We start from the raw sequence: 27,398 nt of genomic DNA, 5'->3' as shown, positions 1-27,398 counted from the left end.
TTAGCATATAGTGCAACCATGGTTTCAGGAGTAGATGCCTTAGTGCCCCTCCCCCATTTAGCCCCTCCCCCCTCCCACCACCCTTCCAGTAACCCTCAGTTTGTTCTCCATATTTAAGAGTCTCTTATGTTTTGTCCCTCTTCCTCTTTTTATATTATTTTTGCTTCCCTTCCCTTATGTTCATCTGTTTTGTATCTTAAAGTCCGCATATGAATGAAGTCATATGATATTTGTCTTTCTCTGACTAATTTCGCTTACTATAATACCCTCTAGTTCCATCCACGTAGTTGCAAATGGCCAGATTTCATTCTTTTTGATTGCCGAGTAATATTCCATTGTATATATACCACATCTTCTTTATCCATTCATCCATCGATGGACATTTGGGCTCTTTCCATACTTTGGTTATTGTCGATAGCGCTGCTATAAACATTGGGGTGCGTGTGCCCCTTCGAAACAGCACACCTGTATCCCGTGGATAAATGCCTAGTAGTGCAATTGCTGGGTCGTAGGGTAGTTCTATTTTTAGTTTTTTGAGGAACCTCCATACTGTTTCCCAGAGTGGCTGCACCAGTTTGCATTCCCATCAGCAGTGCAAAAGAGATCCTCTCTCTCCGCATCCTCGCCAACATCTGTTGTTGCCGGAGTTGTTAAGGTTAGCCATTCTGACAGGTGTGAGGTGGTATCTCATTGTGGTTTTGATTTGTATTTCCCTGATGATGAGTGATGTTGAGCATTTTTTCATGTGTCGGTTGGCCATCTGGATGTCTTCTTTGGAGAAGTGTCTGTTCATGTCTTTTGCCCATTTCTTCACTGGGTTATTTGTTTTTTGGGTGTTGAGTTTGATAGAGAGAAGACTTTTTCTTATCAAGATGTCCCTAAAGTGGAATGGTTTGGAAAAAAGAAGTACAAGCAACCCTCTTGCCTGGGGCTGAGGCTTTCCAGCAGCCTTTTGTACAGAGGAGGCTCAGAAATGTTGCTTACCATCCTCGGGGAGATCAGCATCTGGAAGTAAAGAACCCCACGTGTAAAACACACGCCCATACCTCAGCATTTACACTTTGCTACAGTTCTAGACCGGCAGAGACCATTCCTGAATTCCTGGGGTCGGGGGCGTAGATGTTTTCCATTTTGCAAACGCCAAATAACCTTTATATCCAAATGGTTTTCTTTTGCTTTAGCAATTATGTTGAACTTTGAACACTGTAATAGGTCAGAATCAAGTAACTTCCGTCCTGATTAAGCCCCCATTGATTTGGGTTTGGTTGTTCTTGCTCTAGAAATCCTCGCACGAAGAGCTCCAGCAAAAAGTCTTCCCTCTGGGGACACGACACCATCTCCGACTAAGCCAGGGAAGTAGCATCACGTCCTTGGACTTTGACGAGCTGCTCTTGAGCACGAAAGAACCCTTCACACAGGAGCCAGGTACCACGGCACCCGCCGGGCCGTCCCGTCCCGTCCCGTCCCGTCCTGCCCATGGGATGAGCCCCTTCACATCCCCTTCGGTGTGAGCGGTGCCACTCATTCGCCACCTGTTACCTCGTTTCTTGTTCAGCTATGAGCCTCAAGGCAAAAATGTTATTAATAGGTATTATTCACTCTGTCACATCGCGTTTAATCCTTACCGTAACCTGATAACTTAGGAACCAGTCTCCCATTTTACAAAGACCCTAAGAGCCATTTAGTGGCCTATCGTAAGTGGCAGAAGCAAACCGTGACTGAGATCCGATGACGTCCCAAACCACAGCCCCTGACTGCCATTTCCTGCTACCTCCTGGTCTCACAGAGGGGCTCGGCCACAAAATCCTCCAGTGTACATGTTTTCTGAGTTTCAGAGGCTTGCTCAGCACGCCCTGCCCCCTATCCCAGTGTGGTGGACGTGGGAAAAGCAAATCGGGGTATTTCTTATTCCTTACGGTACACGTGCGTGGATGGTCCAGCTAACAAAGCCCCGTATCACCCCACAAGTGACCCAAAGATAGCTCACATCTGAACGAGTTAAAAACAGAACAGGATCTCTCTAGCTCGGGTGGATAGGGAAGCTGGAAGTCGAGCCTCACAGATATTTCATTTGTTGTCAATCTTGTCGGCCGTTTCCCATCAAAAACAAAACAAAACAATGTAGTCCCTCAGTAAGGAGCCAACTGTCACCCAGTATTCCCTATCTGTGTCTAGAAAAGTATCTACAAAACATCTTTCCTTCTTGGAATATATTAAAGGTAATATACATTACCTTTTTAAAATTTTTACCTTCTTTACAATTTTTTTGAGCGAGAGATAGAGGGCAAGCAGGGCAGGGGCAGGCAGAGAGGGAGACAGAATCCCAAGCAGGCTCTGTGTTGTCAGCACAGAGCCCAACGCGGGGCTCGAGCTCACAGATCGTGAGATCGTGACCTGAGCCGAAATCAAGAGTCAGATGCTTAACGGGCTGAGCCACCCAGGCGCCCCTACATTACCTTTAAAATGTGATCCTTTCATGCGCGCACAATCAAAACTAAAAATAAATAAATAAAGTGTGATCCTTTTTATGGATCATGTAAATCGACACATAGAAGATTCACGAACAGAAGACCCTGCAAGCAGTGCTTCTGAGCCCCAACCCCCTGGACGTTTGTCTCTCTTTTCCACCGTGTTGCACGCGGTTGGAAATCAGCCTCGCCTGATGGCGTCTGCAAGTGGCCTCGTTAAGCACCGTACTGGCCCCTCAACAGGGCTTGCTGTCCCCCCAGGTGTCCCCCCTGAGGAGCCTGATGCCGAGCCCGAGGGAGAGGCCGTGCCCGCCTTCCTGGACCAGATCCAGCAGCTAAGCCCTCCCAAGGAGGAGACTGTAGACGGAACAGAGTCCGAGGGCAGCGACGAGGCGGAGGAAGACAGAACCCCTCTGGTGGTTCTGGACCCAGACCACGTAAGGACATGCTCCCAGGCCCTGCTGGCGCCCTGCACACACGGAGAGCTCCCCACGCCCCACCCCAGCCCTGCGCGCCCCTCACCCTCTCGGCAGTTTGTCTGCACGGTTTGGGCCGCTGCTCTGTGAGGCGTCTTCTCCTGTTTTGCCAAGTCTCAACCTTGGCACTGGTGACATTGGGACCGGGTCACTCTCTGGGGGCGGGGGGGGGGGGGGGACTGTCAGACACAGCATCCCTGGCTCCAGGCGCTGGATGCCAACAGCGCCCCTGCCCCTTAGCCGTGACAGCCAGAAATGTCTCCAGATACTGCTGGACGTCGGGTGGGGGCACGGTCACCCCCACTCAGAGCCACCGTTTGGAGGGAACCTACCAGGTTATGAGCTCCCTGGCCGCCCCCTCTGGCGAGCGGGGAAGGCAGATCTTGACCGGCCGAGCCCATTTGGACGGTCGCGGTGTCCCCCCCCCCCCCACCAGGAGAGGATCGGCAGTTGCTCTGGGAAAAGGGGCTCCGTGCTCATTCAGCGCTGGCGACCCAGGTCCATCACCCATCTCATCTCCAGGGAAGTGGGGGAGGGGGGTTCCAGGACCACCACCCAGCTCACCCAGGCCTTCCCCCAAAATAATGCGCTCAAGCCTTCAGTGCCTGGGACAGGGCCATGAGTGCCTTCAATCTGTGGCTGGCAGAGTAGGTCTCCGGGCAGAAGCGGGGAGCACCCGGCGTGGAAGTCCTTTCTGTGCCCCCAGGGAGACCTCTGGCGACCTAGGCTGTGCCCTGCATAGGCCAGGAGAGTGACCCCGGTCGGCTTCTCTGTCGTTTTAGCCCCTGATGGTAAGGTTCCAGGCTGCCCTGAAGAACTATCTCAACCGACAGATAGAGAAGCTGAAACTGGAACTTCAAGAGCTGGTGCGTATCTGTCCGGCTTCCCGCCCCCCCGCCCCCCCCGCCTGTGCGCCTCCGTCCGTTGACGCAGCCCCTCTCTCTGCGGCAGGGCGCGGCCACCAAGCAAAGCCGGGTCCAGCGGCAGGAGCTGGGGGTGCATCTGTACGGGGTCCAGCAGCACCTGGCCCGCCTGCAGATGCAGCTGGAGAAGAGCCACGACCGGCACTCGATGGCCGCCTGCGCCAGGCGACAGAAGGAGGAGGAGCTGCGGGCCGCGCGCCAGCTCTACGCCCAGACCTGCCAGAACGCCAACGGCGAGCGCAAGAAGCGTAAGGCGGGGCGTCCCCGCGTGCTGTCACGTCCCCGTGCGCCTGCGCGACCCCGAGGGTGTCCACACGTGCTGTCACGTCCCTGTGCGCCTGCGCGACCCCGAGGGTGTCCCCGAGTGCCGTCATGACCCAGTGGGGCATCCCCGCGTGCTGTCACGTCCCCGTGCGCCTGCGCGACTCCGAGGGTGTCCACACGTCCTGTCACGTCCCTGTGCGCCTGCGCGACCCCGAGGGTGTCCCCGAGTGCCGTCATGACCCAGTGGGGCATCCCCGCGTGCTGTCACGTCCCCGTGCGCCTGCGCGACTCCGAGGGTGTCCACACGTGCTGTCACGTCCCTGTGCACCTGCGCGACCCCGAGGGTGTCCCCGCGTGCTGTCACGTCCCTGTGTGCCTGCGCGACCCCGAGGGTGTCCCCGCGTGCTGTCACGTCCCCGTGCACCTGCGCGACCCCGAGGGTGTCCCCGCGTGCTGTCACGTCCCTGTGCGCCTGCGCGACCCCGAGGGTGTCCCCGAGTGCCGTCATGACCCAGTGGGGCATCCCCTCGTGCTGTCACGTCCCCGTGCACCTGCGCGACCCCGAGGGTGTCCCCGAGTGCCGTCATGACCCAGTGGGGCATCCCCGCGTGCTGTCACATCCCTGTGTGCCTGCGCGACCCCGAGGGTGTCCCCGAGTGCCGTCATGACCCAGTGGGGCATCCCCGCGTGCTGTCACGTCCCCGTGCACCTGCGCGACCCTGAGGGTGTCCACACATGCTGTCACGTCCTTGTGCACCTGCGCGACCCCGAGGGTGTCCCCCGAGTGCCGTCATGACCCAGTGGGGCGTCGCCACGGGCTGTCACGTCCCCATGGGGAGGTGCCACACACCATCTCATCCCCCAAAGGCTCCCTGGGATCGCAGGGAGAAAAAGCAAGAGGTGGTCCTATCCTAGGGGGCTTCCCGGGCTTTTTAGGGAGGGAAGTCATCTGCGTCTTCAAAGGCCCCTCATGAGGTGAAGCAGCAAACAGCGAAAGGGGACAGGGTCAAAGCTGAAGAGGCACGTGGGTCCTCGGGGCTTGGCAGGCTTTAAATAAGTGGGAAGGAATGGGTGAGGCCCAGTCTGGAGCCCAGGGGCTTGAACAAGCAGGGGCCCATGGCCCAGGGGACAGGGCAGAACCCAGGGAGGCTTTGGACCAGATGAGGCAATAGGGCTTTTCCTAGTAAAACAGCCCCCACCCTGCCCCCACCCTGCTCAGAGCCAGGTCGTCGGCCTCCCTGAAACGGCCGCTTGCTCGCTCGCTCGCTCTGCTGTGATTAGTTCAGCCTGGGGGCTTTTTCATGTTTCCAAGTTTCTTCATCAACTCTATGATCATTGCAATGGGGAATGTTTTAGACCCTGAGAAACGCAGAAGTTTCTGGATTGACAGAGTCGGGGTAAATGCTCATTTATCAAGCACCCTCCCCGATCACCACCAAATTGACAGAAAATACCGGAAAGAGAAGAAGGCGAAATTCATGCTGTAACAATAAAGAGTCGCACCCTCCAGGTGGGGTAGAATGTAGGGCCCCCCACCCCCTCCACGCCAGGACCCCTCAGGGGAGGCTCAGGGTGTGGACAGGCTTCCGGAGAGATACAGTAATCTCTTGGACTTCGTGTCCTTCCTGGAGGTCACCGGACACAGGAAGGGAAGCTGTCCAACCAGGTATGGATTCCAGAAACGTTACGGTTTCTCCTTCTGGAACACAAGGGGATTCGGGTGGTGGTCCCGGCCCTGCCGATGGGGCAGACCCGTCCCAGGCACAGGGTCAACAACAAAAACGGAAGAGGACTGAGCACGTTCCAGTGGGTACTCCGCCCGAGATCTTAGAGGTCGTCACATCAGTAAAGCAAGAGCAAAAAGGATGAGGGAAAAGGCTACTTGGAAATAAAAAATATAACCATCATCCAAAACCAAAACAAAATAAAAGTCTCTAAACAGACAAGTCAATACCGCTAAAAACCGAACTTGTAAACTAAGAGGCCAGTTTGAGGAATTCTTCCCCGAATTCAGAGCAAAAACCCCAAGCAAAGTGATGGACGTTTTGAGAAGGAAATAGAAGCCCCGGCTGTTAGATCTGGGACGGTCAACGTCCATCAGACAGAAATTCCAGGAGATCAAGGGCATTAACCAACAACGTCAGGGGAGAATATCTGCGTGAGTTCCGGAAAGCTATGTCTTCAAATATGAAGACTCACAGAGGGCCGGACAGCTGGAGGAAAAAATAAACGTGCCTGGACACAGCTGGTGACATTTTTAAATTCCAAAGGCAAAGGAAAAAATGCTATCGGCTTACGGGCAGGACAAAAGCAGGCTCCGGCAGGCGGGGAGGACCCTCTGCCCCTTGCAGGAGCCCAGGGGACTCAGAGCCACCGGGACCCAGCCCAGCCCACAGCTCTGACGAGGTAGTTAGTTCCACGAAGGGCCAGGACCTTTTGTTTCTCGTCTTTTTTTTTTTTGTCTTTTTTTTTTAAAGGCTTCCGGGTGATTCTGATGTGCAGTCAAGGGCTGAGAGTCACAGATGTCAAATGTAAACGACAAGGTAGCAATGCTCAGAAGGGAAGGGAAGGGGACCAGAAGAGTCCTGTCCACACTCTCACGTCAAGAGACCACAGACTACTTGGGTCACGGATGGCAAAGAAGCCACGAATCACACTTGTGGCTGTAGGGGGAAGCCCTTGGATAAAACCCGTGACCTTGCATCGTTTCATTTAGCTTTTCGTTAACAACACCGAATTTAATTTAATTTTTTTTTAACGTTTTATTTATTTTTGAGACAGAGAGAGACAGAGCATGAGTGGGGGAGGGGCAGAGAGAGAGGGAGACACAGAATCGGAAGCAGGCTCCAGGCTCTGAGCTGTCAGCACAGAGCCCAACACGGGGCTCGAACTCACGGACCGCGAGATCGTGAGCTGAGCTGAAGTCGGCCGCTTAACCGACTGAGCCACCCAGGCGCCCCAACAACACCGAATTTAAAACATTCTACTTCCAAAGGCTTAAAAAGGGCAAATTAACCAAAAGAAGTAGGAAGGGGAAGTTAACAAAATAAAATGGCAGAAGCTGGTTTAAAAAAAATGAGCTGGTCTGATAGATAAAAATACTTAGTTGGGTTTTCTTTTTAACATTTATTCATTTTTGAGAGACAGAGAGAGACAGAGCACGAGCAGGGGAAGAGCAGAGAGAGGGAGACACAGAATCGGAAGCAGGCTCCAGGCTCCGAGCCGCCAGCACAGAGCCCGACGCGGGGCTCGAACTCACAAACTGCGAGATCATGACCTGAGCTGAAGTCAGATGCTCAACCGACTGAGCCACCCAGGTGCCCCCAAAATACTTAGTTTTTGAAATGACCAACTGATTGAATAAACTTCTGACACGCTCAACAAACAGAAAGGGTGTGATACAATTAGAGACATCGAGAATGAGGACAATTCAGAGGCATCATTGTTTTTTATTTCAAGAAGCCCACACACCGTACTGAGCTCATCATTGAAGAAACTGAAAACGTTATCCAACATCTATTTTCCCTAAAAGCACCAGTTTGTCGTCAAAGACGTTATGGAAAAGTCCTACTAACCCGAAAGGAACGGACACCCTCCCATGTTGTCCAGCCCTCCAGAGGGTGGGAAATGTGGGAATCTTCCCAGGCTCGCTTTACAAAGCTCAGAATAACCCCCACTGCCAACGTGATAGCCACAAACACAGAAAAGGACCAAGCAGTCTCACCTTCGAGGTATGAAAACCTAAGTACGATGGTGGCAAATTGCATCCGGCCACAAATTAAAAGAAAAATATCTCGTAGTCAGGAAGGGCTTCCTCCTGGAACTCAGAAGGAATTCGTTTCATTTGAAATGAAGAAATCTACTAACCTAATGCATTATACTAGTGAGATAAAGGAGAGGGGAAAGAAAAATCTTCTGGGTGGGTACAGAACGGGCACTTGTTCAAACCCATCGGCCATCCTAAACTAGGGTAGAAGGAAAGTCCTTTGTACCTATTTTCAACAGCGAACAAGAAAACCGCACTGAGTGGCAACACCAGGGAAGTTACGGCTCCCGTCAGGAAGGAGCTGGAAGCCGCCAGCGCCCCGTGGGCCTCGCCTCAGAGGCTCCAGCAGGCAAAACAAATGAGATATGGATTTGGGATGGGAAATTCTCATTCTCTACCAATCATATGATTGTTTACCCAGAAGATTCCAGATTGTTGATTAAAACAAACACGCACACACACACACACACACACACACACACAGTGATAGAAACAGTAAGAAATCCATAAACTAGCTGAATGCCCGATCTAGCATTTTCTCCTATACCCGTAATATCCCGTCAACAACTAATTTTTTTTTAAATCTTATCCACAATGGTTGTAACAACCATAAAATACTTAGAATAAATCTAACAAGGAGTGAGTGAGCCTATCCAGAGAAAACCAGTAAAATTTCACTGAAGGACATAAAACAGATTTCCATAAACAAAGCTCTCCCGTGTCATTGGAAGGAAAGCCACACAATATAGAAGGGTCACTTCTGTGACCCTTGATTATTTTCAAGAAGTAATAACTCAAAATTCAAGGGCTCTGGGACACGAAGTCCTGCAGCCTCCCCCCTCCCCCGGGCCTTCTCCCCCTCCACGGGGGCACCTGGCGTCAGTGGTCCTTGTATGTTTTTCTAAGGCTGTTTTGGGGTTTAAAAGCAAAGTGAGTTACAAGGGTATCTTTTTTTTTTTTTTTTTAGTAAGTATGTGTGGGGCACCTGGGTGGCTCAAGTCAGTTAAGTGTCTGACTTCGGCTCAGGTCATGATCTAAGTTTCTCTCTCTCTCTCTCTCAAAAATAAATAAATAAATAACATTTTTTAAGAAAGTATGCACACATTATACCCACCGCTCTGTCTCTTGCTTTCTTCTCGTATCAATGTATGCTGGAGGTTATTCCATATCAAGACATAAAAAGCTCTCCATTCTCCACGAACTGATTTTAAAGTTTACTTGGGAGACTCAATGCGCAAGAATACCCAAGAACGTTTTGACAAGGAAAGATAATGAAGGAAAATTGTCCCATCAGGTATCGACACTCGCTGTCAATCTACAGCCGTAAACACGGAATGGCGCGAAAGGAAACACGGGCACACAGATCGATGGTGCGGAGCAGAATGGCAGGGAACGCGCCTGGGAATTTAGCTAATTTACCGCAAATTACAGAAACGCACAGATTGCGTTTTTTTTTTTCAACGTTTTTTTTTTTTTTTTTTTTTTTTTATTTATTTTTGGGACAGAGAGAGACAGAGCATGAACGGGGGAGGGGCAGAGAGAGAGGGAGACACAGAATCGGAAACAGGCTCCAGGCTCTGAGCCATCAGCCCAGAGCCTGACGCGGGGCTCGAACTCACGGACCGCGAGATCGTGACCTGGCTGAAGTCGGACGCTTAACCGACTGCGCCACCCAGGCGCCCCTTTTTTTTTTTTTTTTTTTTTTTTTTTTCCAACGTTTTTTTTTTTTTTTTTATTTATTTTTGGGACAGAGAGAGACAGAGCATCAGATTGCGTTTTTAAGCCCCTAGAGTATGTTTTGATTACTCGGTCCTCTGAAAATAAATACCCAGACGCCTATTTCACCCTATACAAAAAGCAAGGTGAGCTGCGGTAAATATTTAAGAACATCACAGAAGCATTAGAAGAATATGTGGGATCGTTTTTAAACACCGTCTCGGGGTGAGGCAGGCCTCCGCAAGCGTGACGTGAAGCGCTGAGGCCGGAGGGGAGGAGCTCAGCACTTTTGCTTACACGGAAACTTAAAACTTACCAAGAGGGGTTGACAGAGTTGAAAGACAAGCACAAAATGGGGAGGAACCCCGTTCGAGCACCTGCGACAACATCCATGTCTTCGGTGTTAGTTTTCCGCTGCTGAGAAACAGCTTCTCACCAACTTCGGGGCTTAAAACCAGCCCGTGGATCTGTGCGCGCACGCTGCCGGAGCTCAGAGGTCTGGCGCGGCTGGCCGGGCCCCCTGCTCGGCCATCACGAGGCCGAGGGCCGGTGCAGGCGGGAAGACCCGGGAAAATCCGACTCCAGGCTCATTCGTGTCGTTGGCAGAATGCAGCTCCTTGCAGCCGTAGGACTGAGTGGTGCTGCTCGCCGGTTGTGAGCAGGGATGGCTTTCAGCTCCTGGAGGCCGCCCACATCCCTCGCCATGTGGCCCCTTTCCTCTGTGAGCCAACTTTGGAGAATTCCCCTCTCGTTGGGTCCCGTTCATCCTGCAAACCTCCCCCACCCCCACCCCGACTTCCTCTTTGGTCACCAGTTGGACACAACTCGCTGCTTTTGAAGGGCTCGCCTGCTTAGGCCTGGCCCACCCGGTCATCTCCCTTTCGACAGGTAACGCAATGCGATCGCAAGAGCCCGCACCCGAGGGCAAAGGCCAGGGGAGCCATTTTCAAGTTCTGCCCACCCGGCCTTTAATGCATCTAGAGTTCTTAGAAGCCGACCAACATCCCAGTAGCAGTGTGGCCGGGGACATGAGCAGGCAAATTGGAGAAGGGACAGACCTGGCCATGAAGACGGTGAAACTCGGTTCAACTCCACCGATGTCACGAGAATGCACATTTAAATGAGGATTGGAAATACTGGCTTCTAGTTACTCGGGCAGCTAAGAAGGAAAGCACGGTTGGACTCGTACTCTTAAGGAAGGTTCCGCACACGCTCTCTCATGTTTCAGGCGAGGGTGAATCGGTCAGCTCGGGCGGCTGTAACCCAGTGCCACGGAGGCCGGAAGTCGGCGATCTGGGTGTGCGCGGCGCTGGGTCCTCCCGAGGACTCTCTCCAGGCTTGTGGCCACCTCCTTCTCCCCGTGTCCTCCCCTGGTCGTTCCTCTGTGCACCTGTGTCCTGATCTCTGCTCCCCATAAGGACACCAGCCATCAGGGGTTAGGGCCACTCGTATGACCTCTTTGTATGTCAATGATCTCTGTAAAGACATCTCTCCAAGCGCAGTCTCCCCCTGCCCCGGCCTGCCCTGGTGACCCCACTTCTGCAACACCTTCCTCCCCCACCCCCACTCCTGCCCCCCGTCATCCCTACCCACACAGGAGCCAGAGAATCCCCCAGCGCCGGAATTTTTACAGTCCTCTTGGATGCAAAAGAATGTCTTTCAAGGTTAAGCTACACCCTTGAAGGACACCTGCCATAACTCACTACTCACCCAGCCACCGTGGGATCCATAAACCAGTACTGAGCGTGGATCCACCCCTTAGAACGGAACGTTCTATCCAAGTGGGCAGACTAGGGCTGATCGAGGGTTAGCTGCCTAAATGAGCTGGTGTTCTGGCTTTAGAAATCAGGCTCCTGTGAGTTTAGTTAAAAGTAGTCCATTCCTCGGGGTTTGGGAGTGGCAAGTGCGGCCTGGCCGGGCCTGGCCGTGGAGGACAGCCTTGGTGCTCCGGCCTGCGGCCTCAACATAGCCACCGCAGTCCGGGGGCTCCCTCAGAGCTGAGCCCCACTTAGGCCGGCTTCCTCCTGGGGTGTAGGGCTCTACCTAAGACTGGCAACCTCTAAGCAGTAAAAAACAAGACAAAACAAAACTCTGTAAAATTCACACGAGGCCTCACAGCCTGACACACTATCAGCAGATCCTTAGACACAGGGAGGGCCTCTAATACTTGGTGGGCAGCGGGCGGCTTGTTGTGATTCGTGGATACAGATCACATGTGGTTTTGTCTCTCCCACTGGACTGTAAGTCTGGGTCTTTGTTTTTTGTTTTGTTTTAACTTTTATTTATTTTTGAGAGAGAGAAGGAGACAGAGTGTGAGTGGGGGAGGGGCAGAGAGAGAGGGAGACACAGAATCCCAAGCGGGCTCCAGGCTCCGAGCCGTCAGCACGGAGCCCGACGCGGGGCTCGAACTCACGGACCGCGAGATCGTGACCCGAGCCGAAGTCGGCCGCTCAACCGACCGAGCCCCCCAGGCGCCCCGAAGGTCTCCGTAGTTTAGAGGCAGGTTCCCAGGCTCGGTTCACAACCGCGGGAGGGGGCCCTTCCGGGGCTGCGGGCCCAGACGGCGCGTGCGCGGTGCCCAAGCAGCCCTCCCCCTCTTCCTCCCGCAGTGGCGGCTCTGCAGGCCGAGCTGGAGGGCCTGGCTCTTCACCTCTTCTACCTGCAGAACATAGACCAGGACGTGCGCGACGACATCCGCGTGATGAAGCGGGCGGTGAAGAAGTCGGAAGTGGAGCGGACGCGGGCCGAGTTGGAGAAGAGGCAGCAGGTGCTTTGCACGCTCGATGCAGTGACCAAACCTTTGATTTTCCAAAAGGCCCTTAGCTCTGCCTCTTGCGTGAATGCCGTGGCCCTGGGAGGCTGTGGCCGGCCGGAAGTGGGGGGGGGGGGGTGGTGCGGGGAGTCACTGACTTGGGTCGGGGGCTTCTGGAGAATTCTCTCTGAGGTGCCTGTCGTTTCCCAGGACCTTCACGTGGACCAGCTCACCACCAAAGCCAACCAGCTGGAAGAACAAATCGCCCTGTTGGAGGCTCAGAGTTGCGCCCAGGCCGAGGACACCCGGGCTCTCAGGAAAGCAGTGAGCGAGGTAGGACCGTCACCCCAGCACTCAGCTGTGGAAGCACCCACTTAGCGCCCACCGCACGGTGCCCGCCCGGGGCCGGTGCCTGCTTAGCCCGCAGGCTCCCTGCCCAGCCCTGTGTCTCCCTAAGCGTCCCAGCATCCTGCTGACCCGTGGCGGGAGGGAGGGAGGGACTCGGTGGGGCACCACATTCAGAAGCCAACGCTAGGAACCAACGTTGCTGTGTCTTTTTTTTTTTTTTTTAATTTGTTTTAACATTTATTCATTTTTGGGAATGAGAGACAGAGCATGAGCGGGGGAGGGGCAGAGAGAGAGGGAGACACAGAATCCGAAACGGGCTCCAGGCTCTGAGCCGTCAGCACAGAGCCCGACGCGGGGCTCGAACTCACGGACCGTGAGGTCATGACCCGAGCCGAAGTCAGATGCTCAACCGAATGAGCCACCCAGGTACCCGTGTCTTTTTTTTTTTTTTTTTTTAATCCGTGAATCACCATCTGCACTCACGTGTGCAAGAACAACAGAAAGGAAACAAACCGCTTTACTGGAGGGAAAAAAAAAAGGGCTTGAACAAGTGGACAGACATACCTGGGCCCTTAAGGGAAAGCGGTCGGTGCTCCCCAGCCTGTGAATCTAGAATGTGTTATGTGTTCTGATCGGAATCTCAGGGGGGGAAGGAAAAAAAAAAAAGCAGTTGTATAGTTAGCAGAGAGGTTCTTAGGTTTATCTAAAGAATAAACTCAGGACTAGGCGGGAATCGTTTGGGAAGGGAGATTCAGGAAGGGGGACCAGTAATCCGTCTGTTCCGAACTGAGGGCTTTTGGGGCCGGTCACCCTCGCGTTGTCCTACCACATATCACCAGTTATAGAGCCCTGGAGGGTAAAATACTGTGTTCCTGGGGATGAGGAGAGACAAGCAGGCCATGGTAGCCTACGAGAGAGCCCAGAAGTAAGCAAACATTTGTGTAAAACCTGAGTAGATTATAAATCAGTAGAGAACAAGCGAATCAGGGGCAACAGGGTAGGGACATTTGGTTAATCATTTGGGGAACAATTAAATCTTTTCCTCATACCAGACACTGAAGTAAATTCCAGATGGGATCAGGAATGTAAATGGGGGGAAATGCACTGGAAAAAAATAAAAGAAAAATGTCTTTTAGATCCTGAGTTGGGGCGGCCTTTCTAAGCACGGACACTAACGGAGCAGGTGGGGAGGGCAGGGCACACCCACCATAGCGTCTGTGGACCTCGGGCACCAGCCTCACGGAAAGGCGGGAGCCACACCCGGGAGACACAGGCTTTCACCGACGAATAAGTCTGGGGCAGAAAGAGAGGGTTTTTGGTTTTGTTTTTTTTAACATTTATTTATTTTTGAAAGAGAGACAGAGACAGAGCATAAATGGGGGTGGGTCAGAGAGAGAGGGAGACACAGAATCCGAAGCGGGCTCCAAGCTCCAAGCTGTCAGCACAGAGACCGATGCGGGGCTCGAACTCATGAACCGTGAGATCACGACCTGAGCCGAAGTCGGACGCTCAACCGACTGAGCCACCCAGGCGCCCCTAGATCTTGAAAATCAGTAAGAAATGCCCTGTGCCTGATTCCACTATGTGGTGTTTGTGGACATATATACACGATGCTGTGACTTCCTCTCCTTATGAATTTTGGTGCCTTCGGCCCCTCTCTTCTGGGTGTGTCGCAGCCAGGCAGGGCCGCCCCGAGTTCTGTGTATCCTGCCTTCCTGCCCCTGGAACAGCATGTGGCCCACAGCAGGTGCATCACAGACATTCGTGAATGAACGGATGAGGGACCAGTGATGGAAAGGGCCCGACAGGGAGTTCTGCCAGGCTCACCAGGATGAACCAGCGAGGAGGGGAGTGTTCCTCCCAGGCTGGCAGTGAAAACACACGTGGGTCTTTATCAAGATCTCCAGTCAGGGCGCCTGGGTGGCTCAGTCAGTTGAGCGTCTGACTTCAGCTCAGGTCGTGATCTCGTGGGTCGTGAGTTCAAGCCCCGCGTCGGGCTCTGTGCTGACAGCTCAGAGCCTGGAGCCTGCTTCCGATCCTGCGTCTCCCTCTCTCTGCCCTTCCCCTGCTCTGTCTCTCTCTCTCAAAAGTAAATAAACATCAAACATTTTTTTTTTTAAAAAAAGATCTTTATTCAAGGACAGCATTGTAACACGCATGGGGAAAGATGATCCCCTACCCCCGCCCCAGCCCTAAAACTCCCCTACCCCCTCCCAAAATATCACTGGGGCTTCGCTCCAAGGAAAGTGCTGAAGACACACGCAAGTAGAAATTGTGTAGATTTAAAAACTCCACAAGCAAAATGAATGGCGGGGGGCGGGGGCAGGGAGGGTGGGCATCGGGTTCAAGAGTCACCATATGTCCGTGCAGCAGAAGCCTGTCCGACAACCAAATACCTGCTGACACGGAAGCCCGTGCACAGTATGCTGATTTTTAGTTCCAGGTTACAAAACGTAGAGAACGTGACCGCACACACCCACACCCGCGTGCACACACACACACACACACACACACACACACACGTGCACACATGCACACAGACACATCAGGGCCTGATGGACGCCCCCACCCAGCCTCCAGGTCGTTCTCCACAGTGCGGGCTCTTACGGGAAGGGCTGTCGGGCCCCGAGGCTCCGTCTGTAGACCGGAGTCATCGTGAGAACCAGAGACCCCCCCCCCCCCACGTCCGCATTCTCGACGGGGCGGGCGTCAGTCACTGCCCTCCACCCGCCTTCTCCCCCTCCTCAATCCCCTGGCTCTGAGCACCTCGCGGCCCTGGGTCAGGGCTCGGGTGGGTGCTCAATGCGTCTTTAGAGCTGTATTTATGTTCACGTTCGTCCTTTCACTGGTGCGCGATAGGAAAAGCACGAGTCACATACGGGAAAGGAGGCGGTTCCGGCCTTTGGGGCCCTTGCACACTCCCGTGGGGCCTCCGGCATAACGAGGTTCGGCCAACGTCCGCGTCACCCTGACTGTCCCCCGCAGGCCTGCACGGAGATAGACGCCATCCACGTGGAGAAAAGGCACATCGTGCAGCAGTGGGTCGCCTGCCTGGTGGGCATGAAGCACCGGGACGAGGCGCACAGGACCATCCGGGAGGCGCTCAGGTACACGCACCCCTGGGAGGGCCGCTCGCCGTCCTGCAGGGGGCCGGGGCTCGGGGCCACAGGCGGGTGCGCCCTTCGCCTGCTGGCCTTGGACAGGGTCAGGAGGCAGGGTCAGACGTGGGATCCAGAGCAAAGCAATCTCACGGTGCTTTTCGTGTGTGACGGGCCCCACGCTCAGCTTGGGCTGGCGTGGGCCCGCAGACCCTGGAGGGGGCTTTGTCATCACCCAGATTTGCCAGAAGAGGAGGGTGTGGTGGAAGGCAGCGCTGTGTGAGCCTGACGTGGGCACTGCCACGGTGGCCCCAGTGGGCCTCCCTCGGGCCTGGGGTTCGGCAAGCAGCACCCCATCACTGCCAAGGATAACGGGGCCACAGAGCAACGACAGAGAGCATCCACTAAAAACGCGTCCCCGGAGGGGCGCCTGGTGGCTCAGTCAGTCAGGTGTCTGAGCCTTGATCTCAGCTCAGGTCTTGATCTCAGGGGTCGTGAGTTCAGGCCCCGTGGGGGGCTCTGCGCTGGCTGTGGAGTGTGGAGCCTGCTTAAAGAAGGAAAAATGGGGCACCTGGGTGGCTCAGTCGGTTAAGCGTCCGACTTCAACTCGGGTCACGATCTCGTGGTCCGTGAGTTCGAGCCCCGTGTCGGGCTCTGTGCTGACAGCTCAGAGCCTGGAGCCTGTTTCGGATTCTGTGTCTCCCTCTCTCTCTGCCCCTCCCCCACTCATGCTCTGTCTCTCTCTGTCTCAAAAATAAATAAACGTTAAAAAAAATTTAAAAAAAAAGAGAAGGAAAAATGTGTCCCCGACAAAGGGGCATGGCGAGGCCTCTTGGGACGGCTCTAACGGCACCCTGGGTCCCGCCCCTCCCTCACACTAAGGGAGGCCGGATGACCAGCTCTCCCGAGGCTGGCCAAACACCCCATTGATCTGGACCCGGCAGCCCCGGGTGAGGCCCACATGTGACCTCTAGACCAGACAGGTCCCCACCACCCTGACACTCTCTAGACCATGACCAGCCATCGAATCTTTGCCGTGAATCTTTGACGTGACAACAAAGTCACGTCAAAAGTGGGTCCCAGCCGCGGGTGAACAATCATGATTGGGACTCTAGTAAACACTGAAAGTCACGTATTCAAAGGAAACATCTCAAAACAAGCAGAAACCACAGACCGTACTGTGTTTAAGCTCAGGGGGGCGGGGACACCCAAGAATTTACAGTCCCCGGGGGTGGGGGGGCGGGGCCACACCCCATCCCCTGGTGCCCTGCCGGCAGCCTTGTCTACTTCCCAATGGGACATGGGAGGGGCCTCCTGGCACAGAGTCCCTCGCCCTGGGGATGCTGGGATGTAGCTAGGGTGCCTCCAGACCCCCAAGCAGCTTCCCTGGGAATCCTGATGGATGGGGCCCGACGCCGGGGCCGTGCAGTAACCTCCACCAGTGTCTGTACCCCAGTATTTTCTGTCGGTATCCGTTCGTCTAGGAAGTTATCAAAGCGATCGGTTATCAAGGATCAGTGATCACATCATAGGAAATTTGAAAACCACAGAAAAAGGTTTCCAAGAGCGCCGTCTTTTTCCCTCTGGTGACCACGACAATTTATTAGCATTTTGGGCACGCCCGGGCATCTCTTCTCCCGTGCCTGTGACTTACCACGTGTTCAGACGTCTGTCATGCAGTTTGTGACTGTGCCTTTTTAAATTGGACGTCTGCTTTTATTGTCAGATGTAATAGGCATTTGTAAGGCTGCTACTCCCTAAAAAAGAAAACGAGTAGGTTTTCCGTTTTAAGCCGGGTTTGCGGAGGCTAATTTATGTACACGCTTCTTATGCGGAAGGGTTCTCCCTCTTCAGCACACAGCTTTGCGAGTTTTTCGGCAAATGGACCGAGGCCAGTGCCCCCATACCCCCACCTCCCCCCCGAGTCAGCATCCTCTCCGCACCTCCCGCCCCCAGCGGACACTGACCTACCTTCTGTCCCCTGCGGCCCTGTCCTTCCCAAGATGTCCCATAAATGGAACCCCACAGTGTGCACATTTTGTCGTCTGGCTTCCTCCACACAGCACGCCACTGTGTTCCCCGGCTCCGCCCCCTGGTGGACTGCCCCGTTGTTTCCAGTTTGGGGACATCGTGGGAAAAGCTACCGTGACAGTCGGTGCACGTCTGGGTGTGGACGCATATTTCCGTCTCTGCCGCGTGAATACCCAGGCACGGGATCGCTGGCCAGTGCGAATTTGACTTTGTTACAAACTGCCCGTGTGTTTTCCGGTTTGGTTTCTTCCATCTTGCATTCCCTCCGGCAGGTGGGTGAGAGTCCCGGTTACCCGCGCCCTCCATTCTCACCAACGTTCGGTGTCATCATTTTGATCGTAGCCATTACCAGGTTTACGTTTGCGTGTCTCTGATGACTTACTTGCCACCCACACACCTTCTCTGGTGAAATGTCTTTTGCTTATTTTTCAGTTGAGCGGATTATCTTGTTCTTGACTTCTGAGGGTTCTTCGCATAATCTAGACACGAGTCCTCTCTCAGGTGTGTGCTTTGGAAGTATTTTCTCTCTGTCTGTGGCTCACCTGCTCCTTCTCCCAGCCATGGCTTTGGAAGAGCATGAATTTGGAAGAGCATAAATTTTGATGAAGCCCAATTAGTTAATTTGTTTTCAGAGCTCATGCTTTTTACGTCCCCTCGAAGAAATCTTTGCCTGACCCAGGGTCATGAGGATTCCCTCCTCCTGTCTTCTGCTCAGCTCTTCCGTGTAGCACATGACTAATTCCAAGTCAATGCCTGTCGTGGCATGAGACCCAAGCTCGGTCTGTTTGCACGTCTGTCTCCAGCGGTCCCAGCACCACTGCTGAAAAGACGGCTCTCTCCCCTTTGAAACAGTGTGTCATCTCTGTCACAAATCAATTGTGTGTGTGTGTGTGTGTGTGTGTGTGTGTGTGGTGTCGTCTCTATTTGTGGACTCCTGGTTCTGTTTCATTCAATCTACTCTGTCCCTTCACCGACACCACATTGTCTTGGTGACTACAGCTTTATTATAGAAAGTCTTAAAATCAGATAGTGGGAATCCTCGTTCTTCTTTTACAAATTATTTTGGCAATTCGAGGTCTTGTAGATTGCCATATCAAGTTTAAAATTAGTTTGTCAATTTCTGGGAAAAAAATATACTTCCTGGGATTGGAATTGGAATTGCACTGAGTCTACGGATCTGTTCGGGGAGAACCGACACCTTAACAATATCGGATTTTCTGCCGAATAAACATGCCATCTCTCCCTGGTATTTTCTTAAAATGTGTACAGATGTGTATTGCTACACTGTTGAAATTAGGGGGAAAAAAGGCCAGAAAACTGGAAAGAGCCTAATTGTGTATCAGTGAGGATTCTTAAATTAGGGCCCAGTCATCATTTAGAATTCCATCTGGTCACTGAGAAGACTGAGGGATTTCCATGTGCACTGGTATTTAATATCTCTAAGACACAAGAAAATTAAGACAGAACGGGATCTACTAGGCTACTGTTTGTTTCTTAGACGCAGACAAACATAATCCTATAGAAGTATGAATAGATCTGGAAAAACATGTAAGAAATAGCTGGTTGCTTGGGGAAGAGAATTGGAGGCCTGGGGACAGATGTGAAGAAAAGACACGGAGGGCATTACTCTGGTTCAAGGAGAAAGTACTTTCCGATTTTTTGAATAAGAACTTATTCAAGGGATAAGATGCCGTCAGTGGACATCTCAGAACAAAGGGGGGAAAATGTCTCGCACGCAAACGAAAATTCCACTTCTGTTTCCCGGCACCTGTGTTTGTGAATGGACGTTAATTGCGGGTATTTCCACGGCCAGTGTGTGTGGGGGAAACAGAAGAGTTTGGAGCGAGGCCCACCGGTGGCCTCCCAGCCACGCCTTGCACTGTGGCCGTGGGGCGAGCCAGTCCGGTGACCTGAGCTCCAGTGCTCACGTGTATGACTCTGGAGTCGCGCACTCCCTTTCCAGGATGGCTCTCGGGCCTCGCGAGGGCAGGTGGACGAGGCCCCCGGGCAACGCCAACCCCTCCCTCCCTTCTCCTGTACTCACTGTCTCAGAAGAGTCTTAGCCTTGAACTCAAAAGTGGGCAGGGGCTCTGTGAATACATCAGGGAGCAGTAGTCGAGACTGGCTGCTATTTGCGGTTGGTTTCCCATTCGTCCCTCCCCATCGGGGGAGCCCCCCGTGAGCGGGCACCACCACACGCTTGGGCCCCTCTGATGCCCCAGCTTTGCTCTCTCGATCCCGGCAGCGAGTGCCAGCACCAGATCGCGTCCATCGACGGTGAGATCGAGGCCTACAAGAAATCCATCGTGAAGGAGGAGGAGAAGAATGAGAAGCTGGCCGGCGTCCTGAACCGCACGGAGACGGAGGCCAGCCTGATGCAGAGGCTGACCACGCAGTGCCTGGCCAAGCAGCAAACCCTACGGAACGAGTTCAACACTTACCAGCTGGTGTTGCAGGACACCGAGGCCGCGCTGGGCAAGGCCCGTGGGGTAGGACCGCATTCCCCACCCCGCAGGGCCGGTCCCCACGGCCTCCCCAACCGCACCACCCCTGCGGCTTTCGTTCCAGGAGTACGCGACGGCCACGGGCGAACTGCAGACCGTCCACCAGACCATCCAGAACGAGCTGGAGGAGAAGAGGAGGACAGATGCCTCTGTCGCGGAGAAGCTGCAGGAACACATTACCTCCAACAAGATGACCAAGTGCTTCCACAAGCTCATCCTGAAGCTCCAGAAGGAGAAGACCAACCTGGTACGCCACCGCTCACCCGCGGCCGTGCGGGACGGGCGCCTGGGCTGGCGGGCGGGGCGGCGGCTCTCAGAGGGAACAGATCGCACGCAGAGGAAGCAGGGCGAGCGAGGGGCCCTCGGCGTGTCCGTTCACTTTCCACTTGGTCCTAGTTCTAAAAGCAAGCATTTGGTGGTAGAAAAGCCTGGAAATAACCCCACCGTCCAGAGACGACCTCTTCTAGGGTTTTGGTATATTTCCTTCTGGAACTCTTTCCAAACACCCACGCTCGCACCCGCCACCAAGTACGTGCACGCACAACGACACACGCAAACACACGTGCGTAGAAGCATCCCCACGCGCACACGAGCCGGCACGCCCGCACAGGCACACACATGCACACATCTTGAACAACAGAGGACTCCGTGTGTCAGTTCTCAGTCCATTCTATTCCCTTGTCGTCAGTTTTACTGAAAAGTGACGCAGAGAGACAAGGGCGCAGGTAAGAAGCTTAGGACTCCGCTGATCTTCTCACCGTGTGTATACAGAGTTTTATTTAGCTTCCAGGCCACGCGCAACATACCATTTTCCATGAAATATTCTCCAGAAACTTCCCTTTTTCCCTTCTGCATGACGTCTCATCATACGAATGTGTAGGTTTTAAGTACTATAAACAACTCAGCACCGAACGGGCTTGCCCGACGGTTTTGTCCCACACTTCTGAGGACAGAGCGCTACAGCGGAAACCCCGGGTTGAAGGGTAGGGGGTGTCATCAGTGGGTGGGAGCCTCCAGAGCCTCTCCCCACCAGGCTTGGCCGCCGGGGCCCCAGGACCCCCTCCGACAAGGCCTCTCTCTTGTTCCAGGGGTCTTATTTTACTCTGAGCTGTGGTCACGGGTCCCTGTGTCCTTCAAAAAGCAATTCTATACTTAAATTGCTTCTCCTCTGACCCTTCCCGTGGTGTGGGCCCCCCGGGGACCCCCCGGAGGCTCCCTTGGCCTGCAGCAGGCCTAGGGCCCATCCCGGCAGACGGCCCACCCCACGGCCCTCACTCGAGTCTCAGGAGGAGAGGTGACCCACTCAGCCTGCCTTGCTCTCCAGCCCCTACCAGAAACTTCCATCTGAGGGGCGGGAGATGAAGGGGACCGTGGGCCCCTCCTGGCTTTAGGCTAAGAGCATTAAGTCCCGCTCCCGCGCGATCCTGGCCTCTGCCTTCACTCTCTCCTCGTACGAGAAACTTGGCAGGTGTCAGAGGATTGAATCTAAGCATTTATTACAATGAGCGCAAGGTGGCTGGGGAGCCAGAGGCCGTGCCCCTAAATGTCGGCCATTGATCGGTTGATCGCCATTGCTGTCAGGTGGATACCGGCCAGGAGGAGGCCCGGCTGGTGGGGCTCACCTGTCCTTCTGGGAGGGCAGGGCTGCTGTCTCCCCGGCCGGCAGCCTAGGCACGCCACCCTCCCGGGCACCCGGGAGGAGGGCAGCTTGCTCCTGGCCTGGTTACACCAAAGAAGTGGGGAGACGGGGCTCGGCTGGGTGTCCACAGGAGGTCCTGTCTGACGCCGGGGGCATTCCATTCATCCTTCCTCTGGGAAGTGGGGGCAAGGCTACCTGCTGGGAGCAAAACTAGGGGCCCCAGGCTGTCCTGGAGAAGCTAAGGAGCATGGTGTGTGTGAAGCCAGCCTTCCTGCGAGGATGCAGGGGGGACAGTACTACCACCGATGACCAGCGGAGGGCAGTAAAGGGTCTTGGTCCCTCAACTGTCCATCGTGATTGCCCAAGAGTTCCAAGTCCTGCTCCTGAAAGGGGGTGTTTTTGCCAAACTGTTCAGAAAGCCCCCTGGGATCTGGAGCTGGGGCCCAGGGGGCGGACAGGCATGGGTCAACCAAGAGTCTACAAGTTAGTTCAGGAACAGTACTGACATCCCAGGAGAGGCCAGGGCGGTCTCAACACGAGTGAACGGTCCAGGAGCAGAGCCGGGGGAGTCCAGAGAGCCTGGCTCGTCCGGCTGGTGACCAGAAGGGGACTTAGGAATTGGAATCTCATAGGGCTGCAAGCTCGGAGGCAGAGTGGGAGGCGGGAGCCCCTGTGAAGACCAGGGCACCACAGATGGGTCTCGGCAAAGGAAGAGACCGGGGGCTTAGCCAGAGCTCAGGGGACGGGAGGGTTCGGGAGCATTTTCACGGGGACCTGGGTGACCGAGGTGCTGGAAGTTTCTGCCCCTGCTGGGCAGGCTCCGGCTTTAACACTGAGGAACGTTGGGTGTCCTGCCGAGCCACCCACAGTGGCCGGTCAGAGGGTGCACCTCAGAGGACGGGGAGTCGGCAGGGGACGGGGACAGGGAGAGAGCTGAGGATGTACGTGGGCAGGAGTGGTGGGCACAGCCACGGTCCAGGGAAAAGACCCCATTTCCAAAGGGAGCCTGAGCGGCCGCGCCTGCTGCTATAAATATCCCTACAGTAAACTCTACGTCACCGGAGAGATGGAGGGAATCCTCCTGAGAGCCAACAAGAGAGGCAGGGGGAGCTGGTCAAGACTTCAGGACAGCGGGCGTGCCCTGCAGAGGCACTCAGCCATGGGCTGCAGCTCCTGACCGATGACATGAGAACAGGGGCGCCTGGGTGGCTCCGTTGGTTGGGCGGCCGACTTCGGCTCAGGTCACGATCTCACAGTTCATGAGTTCGAGCCCCGCGTCGGGCTCTGTGCTGACAGCTCGGAGCCTGGAGCCTGTTTCGGATTCTGTCTCCGTCTCTCTGCCCCTCCCCCACTGTGCTCTGTGCCCCTGTCTCTCTCTTTCTCTCTCTCTCTCAAAAATAAATAAACATTAAAAGACAATGACATGACAATAGAAGTCAAGCTTTAGCTAATTAAAAAGGAGCTTACAAATCTATGTGTAGAGTATGATCCTGTTTCTGATTCTGGGGGTAAGGAAGGGGGCTTATATGTGAAGACTGGCAGGAAGGAAGGCTGGCCGTGTGGCAGGTGTTCAAGGAAATGACAGTCCGGCCAGCTCATCTGGAGCCCCCACCCAGGGGGGAGAGACGTTCAGACACGTTTCCTTTTGCTGATTCAGGTGACACATCTCTCCAAAACTGACGGCAACGTTGCCCAGACCACCCTGGACATCACGAACACCAACTGCAGGCTGGACGCCCATCAGAAGACTCTGGCTGAGCTAGACAAGGAGGTGAAAAAAGTCAATGACCTCATCACTAACAGCGAGAACGAGATCTCCAGGCGCACGATCCTGATCGAGAGGAAGCAGGGCCTCATCAACTTTTTCAATAAGCAGCTGGAACAGATGGTCTCCGAGCTGGGGGTAAGACCTCGGGGCGGGAGAGGCCGCCCCTGCTCGGTGTCCGTGCCTGGCCGTCTCCGCAACTCCTTAGGTTCAGAATTGAGCCTTCCCCGCCCCTTTTACGGGTGAAATGGCATACCCACGGGGCACGACCCCAGTCAGGGGCCGTCCGCGGACCTCCTTCCGCCAAGGGCCCGACAGCAAACATTTCAGGCCAGGTGGTCGCTGCCGAAGCTACTCACCCCTGCTGTCCCGGCCGGCAAGGCAGGCGATTAAGTAAATGGATGTGCACAATTAAACCTTATTTATGGCCCCTGAAGTGTGAATGCCATGTAACTCTCACCTGGCACACAATTTTCTTCTTTCTCGTTGTACAAAGACAGTGGGTGGGATCTGACCCTCGGACCGCTGCTCTGCGTGAGGGGGTCTGATGAGTTTGAGGCTTGAAGTGCTATCGGCCACCCAGGTATCCCCAGCCTGGGGCCCTAACTCCGGGCTTCCGGTCCGGGAGTAAGACAGGAGACCCCAAACACCAGGGAGCCTTCTCAAAGCTGCAACCCACACGGGTCCTAAGAGAGTACAGACCCCGACCCGTGACAGTCTGCTGGTAAAAGACAAGTTGATGGGGCGCCTGGGGGGCTCGGTCGGTTGAGCGCCCAACTTCGGCTCAGGTCACGATCTCACTGGTTCAAGCCCCGCGTCGGGCTCTGTGCTGACAGCTCAGAGCCTGGAGGCTGCTTCCGAGTCTGTGTCTCCCTCTTTCTCTGCCCCTCCCCTGCTCGTGCTCTGTCTCTCTCCAAAAAAAACCATTTTTTTTTAATTAAAAAAAAAAGACAACTTGCAAAGCCCCTTTGGGTGACGGAGTTCCCCCAACCCTGCCCTCGGCCCCACAAGGCTGTGACGTGGTGGAGAAGGCCTCCTGAGACCCGTGTCTCCCACAGTGGGTCAGGGGGGCATATGGCGGGAGCCCGGGGCCCCAGAGGAAACGTCCCCAGTCATCCTCGCCAGCTGTGTGATCTCCTGGCCCCCTCCCCTGCCCACCCAGAGAGGACCCCTCTGGAAACAAGGAGGCTCAATCTGCTTTTTTGTGACCGTCCCTCGTAGGGAGAAGAAGTGGGGCCTCTGGAGCTCGAAATCAAGCGGCTGACCAAGCTGATCGAAGAGAACAACAGCAGCGTGACACAGGCCCAGGTGACCTGGCTGCGCCTGCAGCAGGAGATGGTCAAGGTCACCCAGGAGCAGGAGGAGCAGCTGGCTTCCCTGGATACGCTCACGAAGGAGGTCCACATCCTGGAGCAGAGGAAACTGCGCATAGAAAGTAAGCTCCCGGCGTCCGGGGAGGGGGACCCACCGCCTACTTTTCACGAAACCACAAGGATCACGGCACCTCTCGTAAATGTGAGCTGTTGCCCTGACCGCCAGCCCCGTGGCCGGCACACTGGATCTGCCCAGTTCTCAGATGGAAGGGTGCTTCCGGAGAGAGGACCGTGGAAGGCCCACCGTCCTGCCCAAGGCTGGGCAGCGTGACTGGAAACGCACAGATGCAGCTCCCAGCGGGTCCCCCTCTGGGGGGCAGCGGGGGGGGGGGGGGGGGGGGACACCTCGTGCCCCGAACTCGGGGCTGCGAGATGGGGAATCTTTCTTACTCTCCGGCGGAACCTGGAAAACCCGTCCCACCACGGGCTCCCAGATGGTGTAAAAACCAGGGGTCTCTAATGTGCTGGAGTGTCCAGTAGGGTGAGACGGGCATCCTTCCCGGCCGCCACCCCCTCCCCGGGGCCCCCCGCTGAGGCACCCTGATCCCCCACCTGGTCGCACGTGGTCTCCAACCAGAGATCCACGCAGGTCAGCCCGGCCACGCGGCCCCACGGGAAATGCTGCTAAGTGGCCCGGGGCCCATTTCTTTCTTTTTAAAAAAATTTTTTTTTTTTTTTTTTTTTTTTTTTTAATTTATTTTTGGGACAGAGAGAGACAGAGCATGAACGGGGGAGGGGCAGAGAGAGAGGGAGACACAGAATCGGAAACAGGCTCCAGGCTCCGAGCCATCAGCCCAGAGCCTGACGCGGGGCTCGAACTCACGGACCGCGAGATCGTGACCTGGCTGAAGTCGGACGCTTAACCGACTGCGCCACCCAGGCGCCCCTAAAAAAATTTTTTTTAATGTTTACTTATTTTTGAGGGGGGTGGGAGGGGCAGAGAGAGAGGGAGACACAGAATCCAAAGCAGGTTCCAGGCTCCGAGCTCTCATCACAGAGCCTGATGCGGGGCTCGAACCCATGAACTGTGAGATCATGACCTGGCTGAAGTCAGACGCTTAACCGACTGAGCCCCCCAGGTGCCCCCCGGGGCCCATTTCTTCCCAGGGGTCCTGCTGCCTTCCTGCCCCGCCCTGGGGTCGTCCAAATCCCACTGTTGAAGATTAGGGTGGTTGTTTTCTGCCCCAACCCCCGCCCCTGAGCTGGGCAGGCTGGTGTAGGGGGCAGAGCCAACCTCTCCGGGAGACCCAGGACCACCAGCCACGTCCCCAAGGTTACTCTCAGGGCAGGGGGCTGGCCCCCCACCATCTCATCCCCTTACCTGCTGGCCGTCCGCACACAGGGGTCCTTTCCGTTCCCTCAAAGGGCCAGGCTTTGGAAACGGAGCGGCCAGGGCTATGACGGGGGGCGGGGGCTTCTCTGGGGACATGGCTACCCCCACGTCCCCTCTGCCGCAGACAAGATCGATCAGGAGAAGAAGGAGCAAAGGGAGATTGAATGCCACATAAGGGGCCTGGAAAACGAGCTGAGGAAGATCAACGTGCTGGCAAACAGGAGCCGGTGCAGCTCCGAGGAGCTACAGCAGGACAACCTGGTGACCGAGAAGGACTTCGTGGGCTCCCTGAAGGTCAGGGCCCAAGGGCACAGGCTGGCGGAGGGAGGGCGCGCGGGTGGGCGCTCGCGTCCCCCAGCGTCACCCACAGCCGGCCGCGCCCCTGTCCCGCGCAGGCCTCGGAGAGGGAGACCATCGAGATGCAGGAGAGGTTGGACCAGCTCCAGGAGGAGAAGGCGGCCATGCTGAACAACCTAGTGGAGGCGGAGTGAGTGCCACTGTGGTGTCACCGCCCCTGCAGCCCAGGGGCGCCCACCGTCCACTACACCTGCCTGGGGAGCAGTTCTGGAGCCAACACTGGGTGGTGGGGGGGGGGTCCCAGGAAAGACCTGGTGTCGCCACACGGTTCCGGCCGCCCGCCCTCACCAAGCCAGTCATCGGGGGAAAGCAAGTGGCTCTTTCGGACAAGCGTTAAAAGTTATATTATTGCTGTGATGCCTGACGGCCAGAGTAATCCACCCCCAGCTGTAAGCATTCTACGCTAGAACAATCTGTGCAGAGCAGACAGGGAAAGTCACGTTGTTGTCCCAACCCCCTTCCCTTACCGGAACCCACGGTGTTCGTGTCTTTCCTCTCTGCTTGCTTTTTATTTTTATTTTTATTTTATTTTTATTATTTTTTTTATTTTTTAACGTTTATTCATTTTTGAAAGACAGAGACAGA

The 27,398-nt window shown here is 55.0% G+C and overlaps 1 protein-coding gene across 2 annotated transcripts in view; it reads left to right on the top strand.

Annotated features, from left to right (window-relative positions):
* CCDC40 (coiled-coil domain containing 40) overlaps positions 1 to 27,398 on the top strand; it is a 43,721-nt gene that overhangs the window by 7,984 nt on the left and 8,339 nt on the right. For both annotated transcript variants that reach the window (XM_058705507.1, XM_058705508.1), the window contains exons 4-16: positions 1,281 to 1,425; positions 2,730 to 2,905; positions 3,727 to 3,810; positions 3,896 to 4,115; positions 12,223 to 12,380; positions 12,576 to 12,698; positions 15,699 to 15,820; positions 20,088 to 20,331; positions 20,411 to 20,593; positions 23,643 to 23,888; positions 24,972 to 25,185; positions 26,581 to 26,750; positions 26,852 to 26,943. In XM_058705507.1, the coding sequence (XP_058561490.1) occupies positions 1,281 to 1,425; positions 2,730 to 2,905; positions 3,727 to 3,810; positions 3,896 to 4,115; positions 12,223 to 12,380; positions 12,576 to 12,698; positions 15,699 to 15,820; positions 20,088 to 20,331; positions 20,411 to 20,593; positions 23,643 to 23,888; positions 24,972 to 25,185; positions 26,581 to 26,750; positions 26,852 to 26,943 (2,177 nt within the window). The remainder of the gene's footprint in view (positions 1 to 1,280; positions 1,426 to 2,729; positions 2,906 to 3,726; positions 3,811 to 3,895; positions 4,116 to 12,222; positions 12,381 to 12,575; positions 12,699 to 15,698; positions 15,821 to 20,087; positions 20,332 to 20,410; positions 20,594 to 23,642; positions 23,889 to 24,971; positions 25,186 to 26,580; positions 26,751 to 26,851; positions 26,944 to 27,398) is intronic.

This window comes from Neofelis nebulosa, chromosome 16 (assembly GCF_028018385.1).
Source record: "Neofelis nebulosa isolate mNeoNeb1 chromosome 16, mNeoNeb1.pri, whole genome shotgun sequence".
In the NCBI taxonomy this organism is placed as follows: domain Eukaryota; kingdom Metazoa; phylum Chordata; class Mammalia; order Carnivora; family Felidae; genus Neofelis; species Neofelis nebulosa.
Note: the sequence above shows the minus strand (reverse complement) of the source record. Positions and strands in the feature narration are given on the sequence as shown.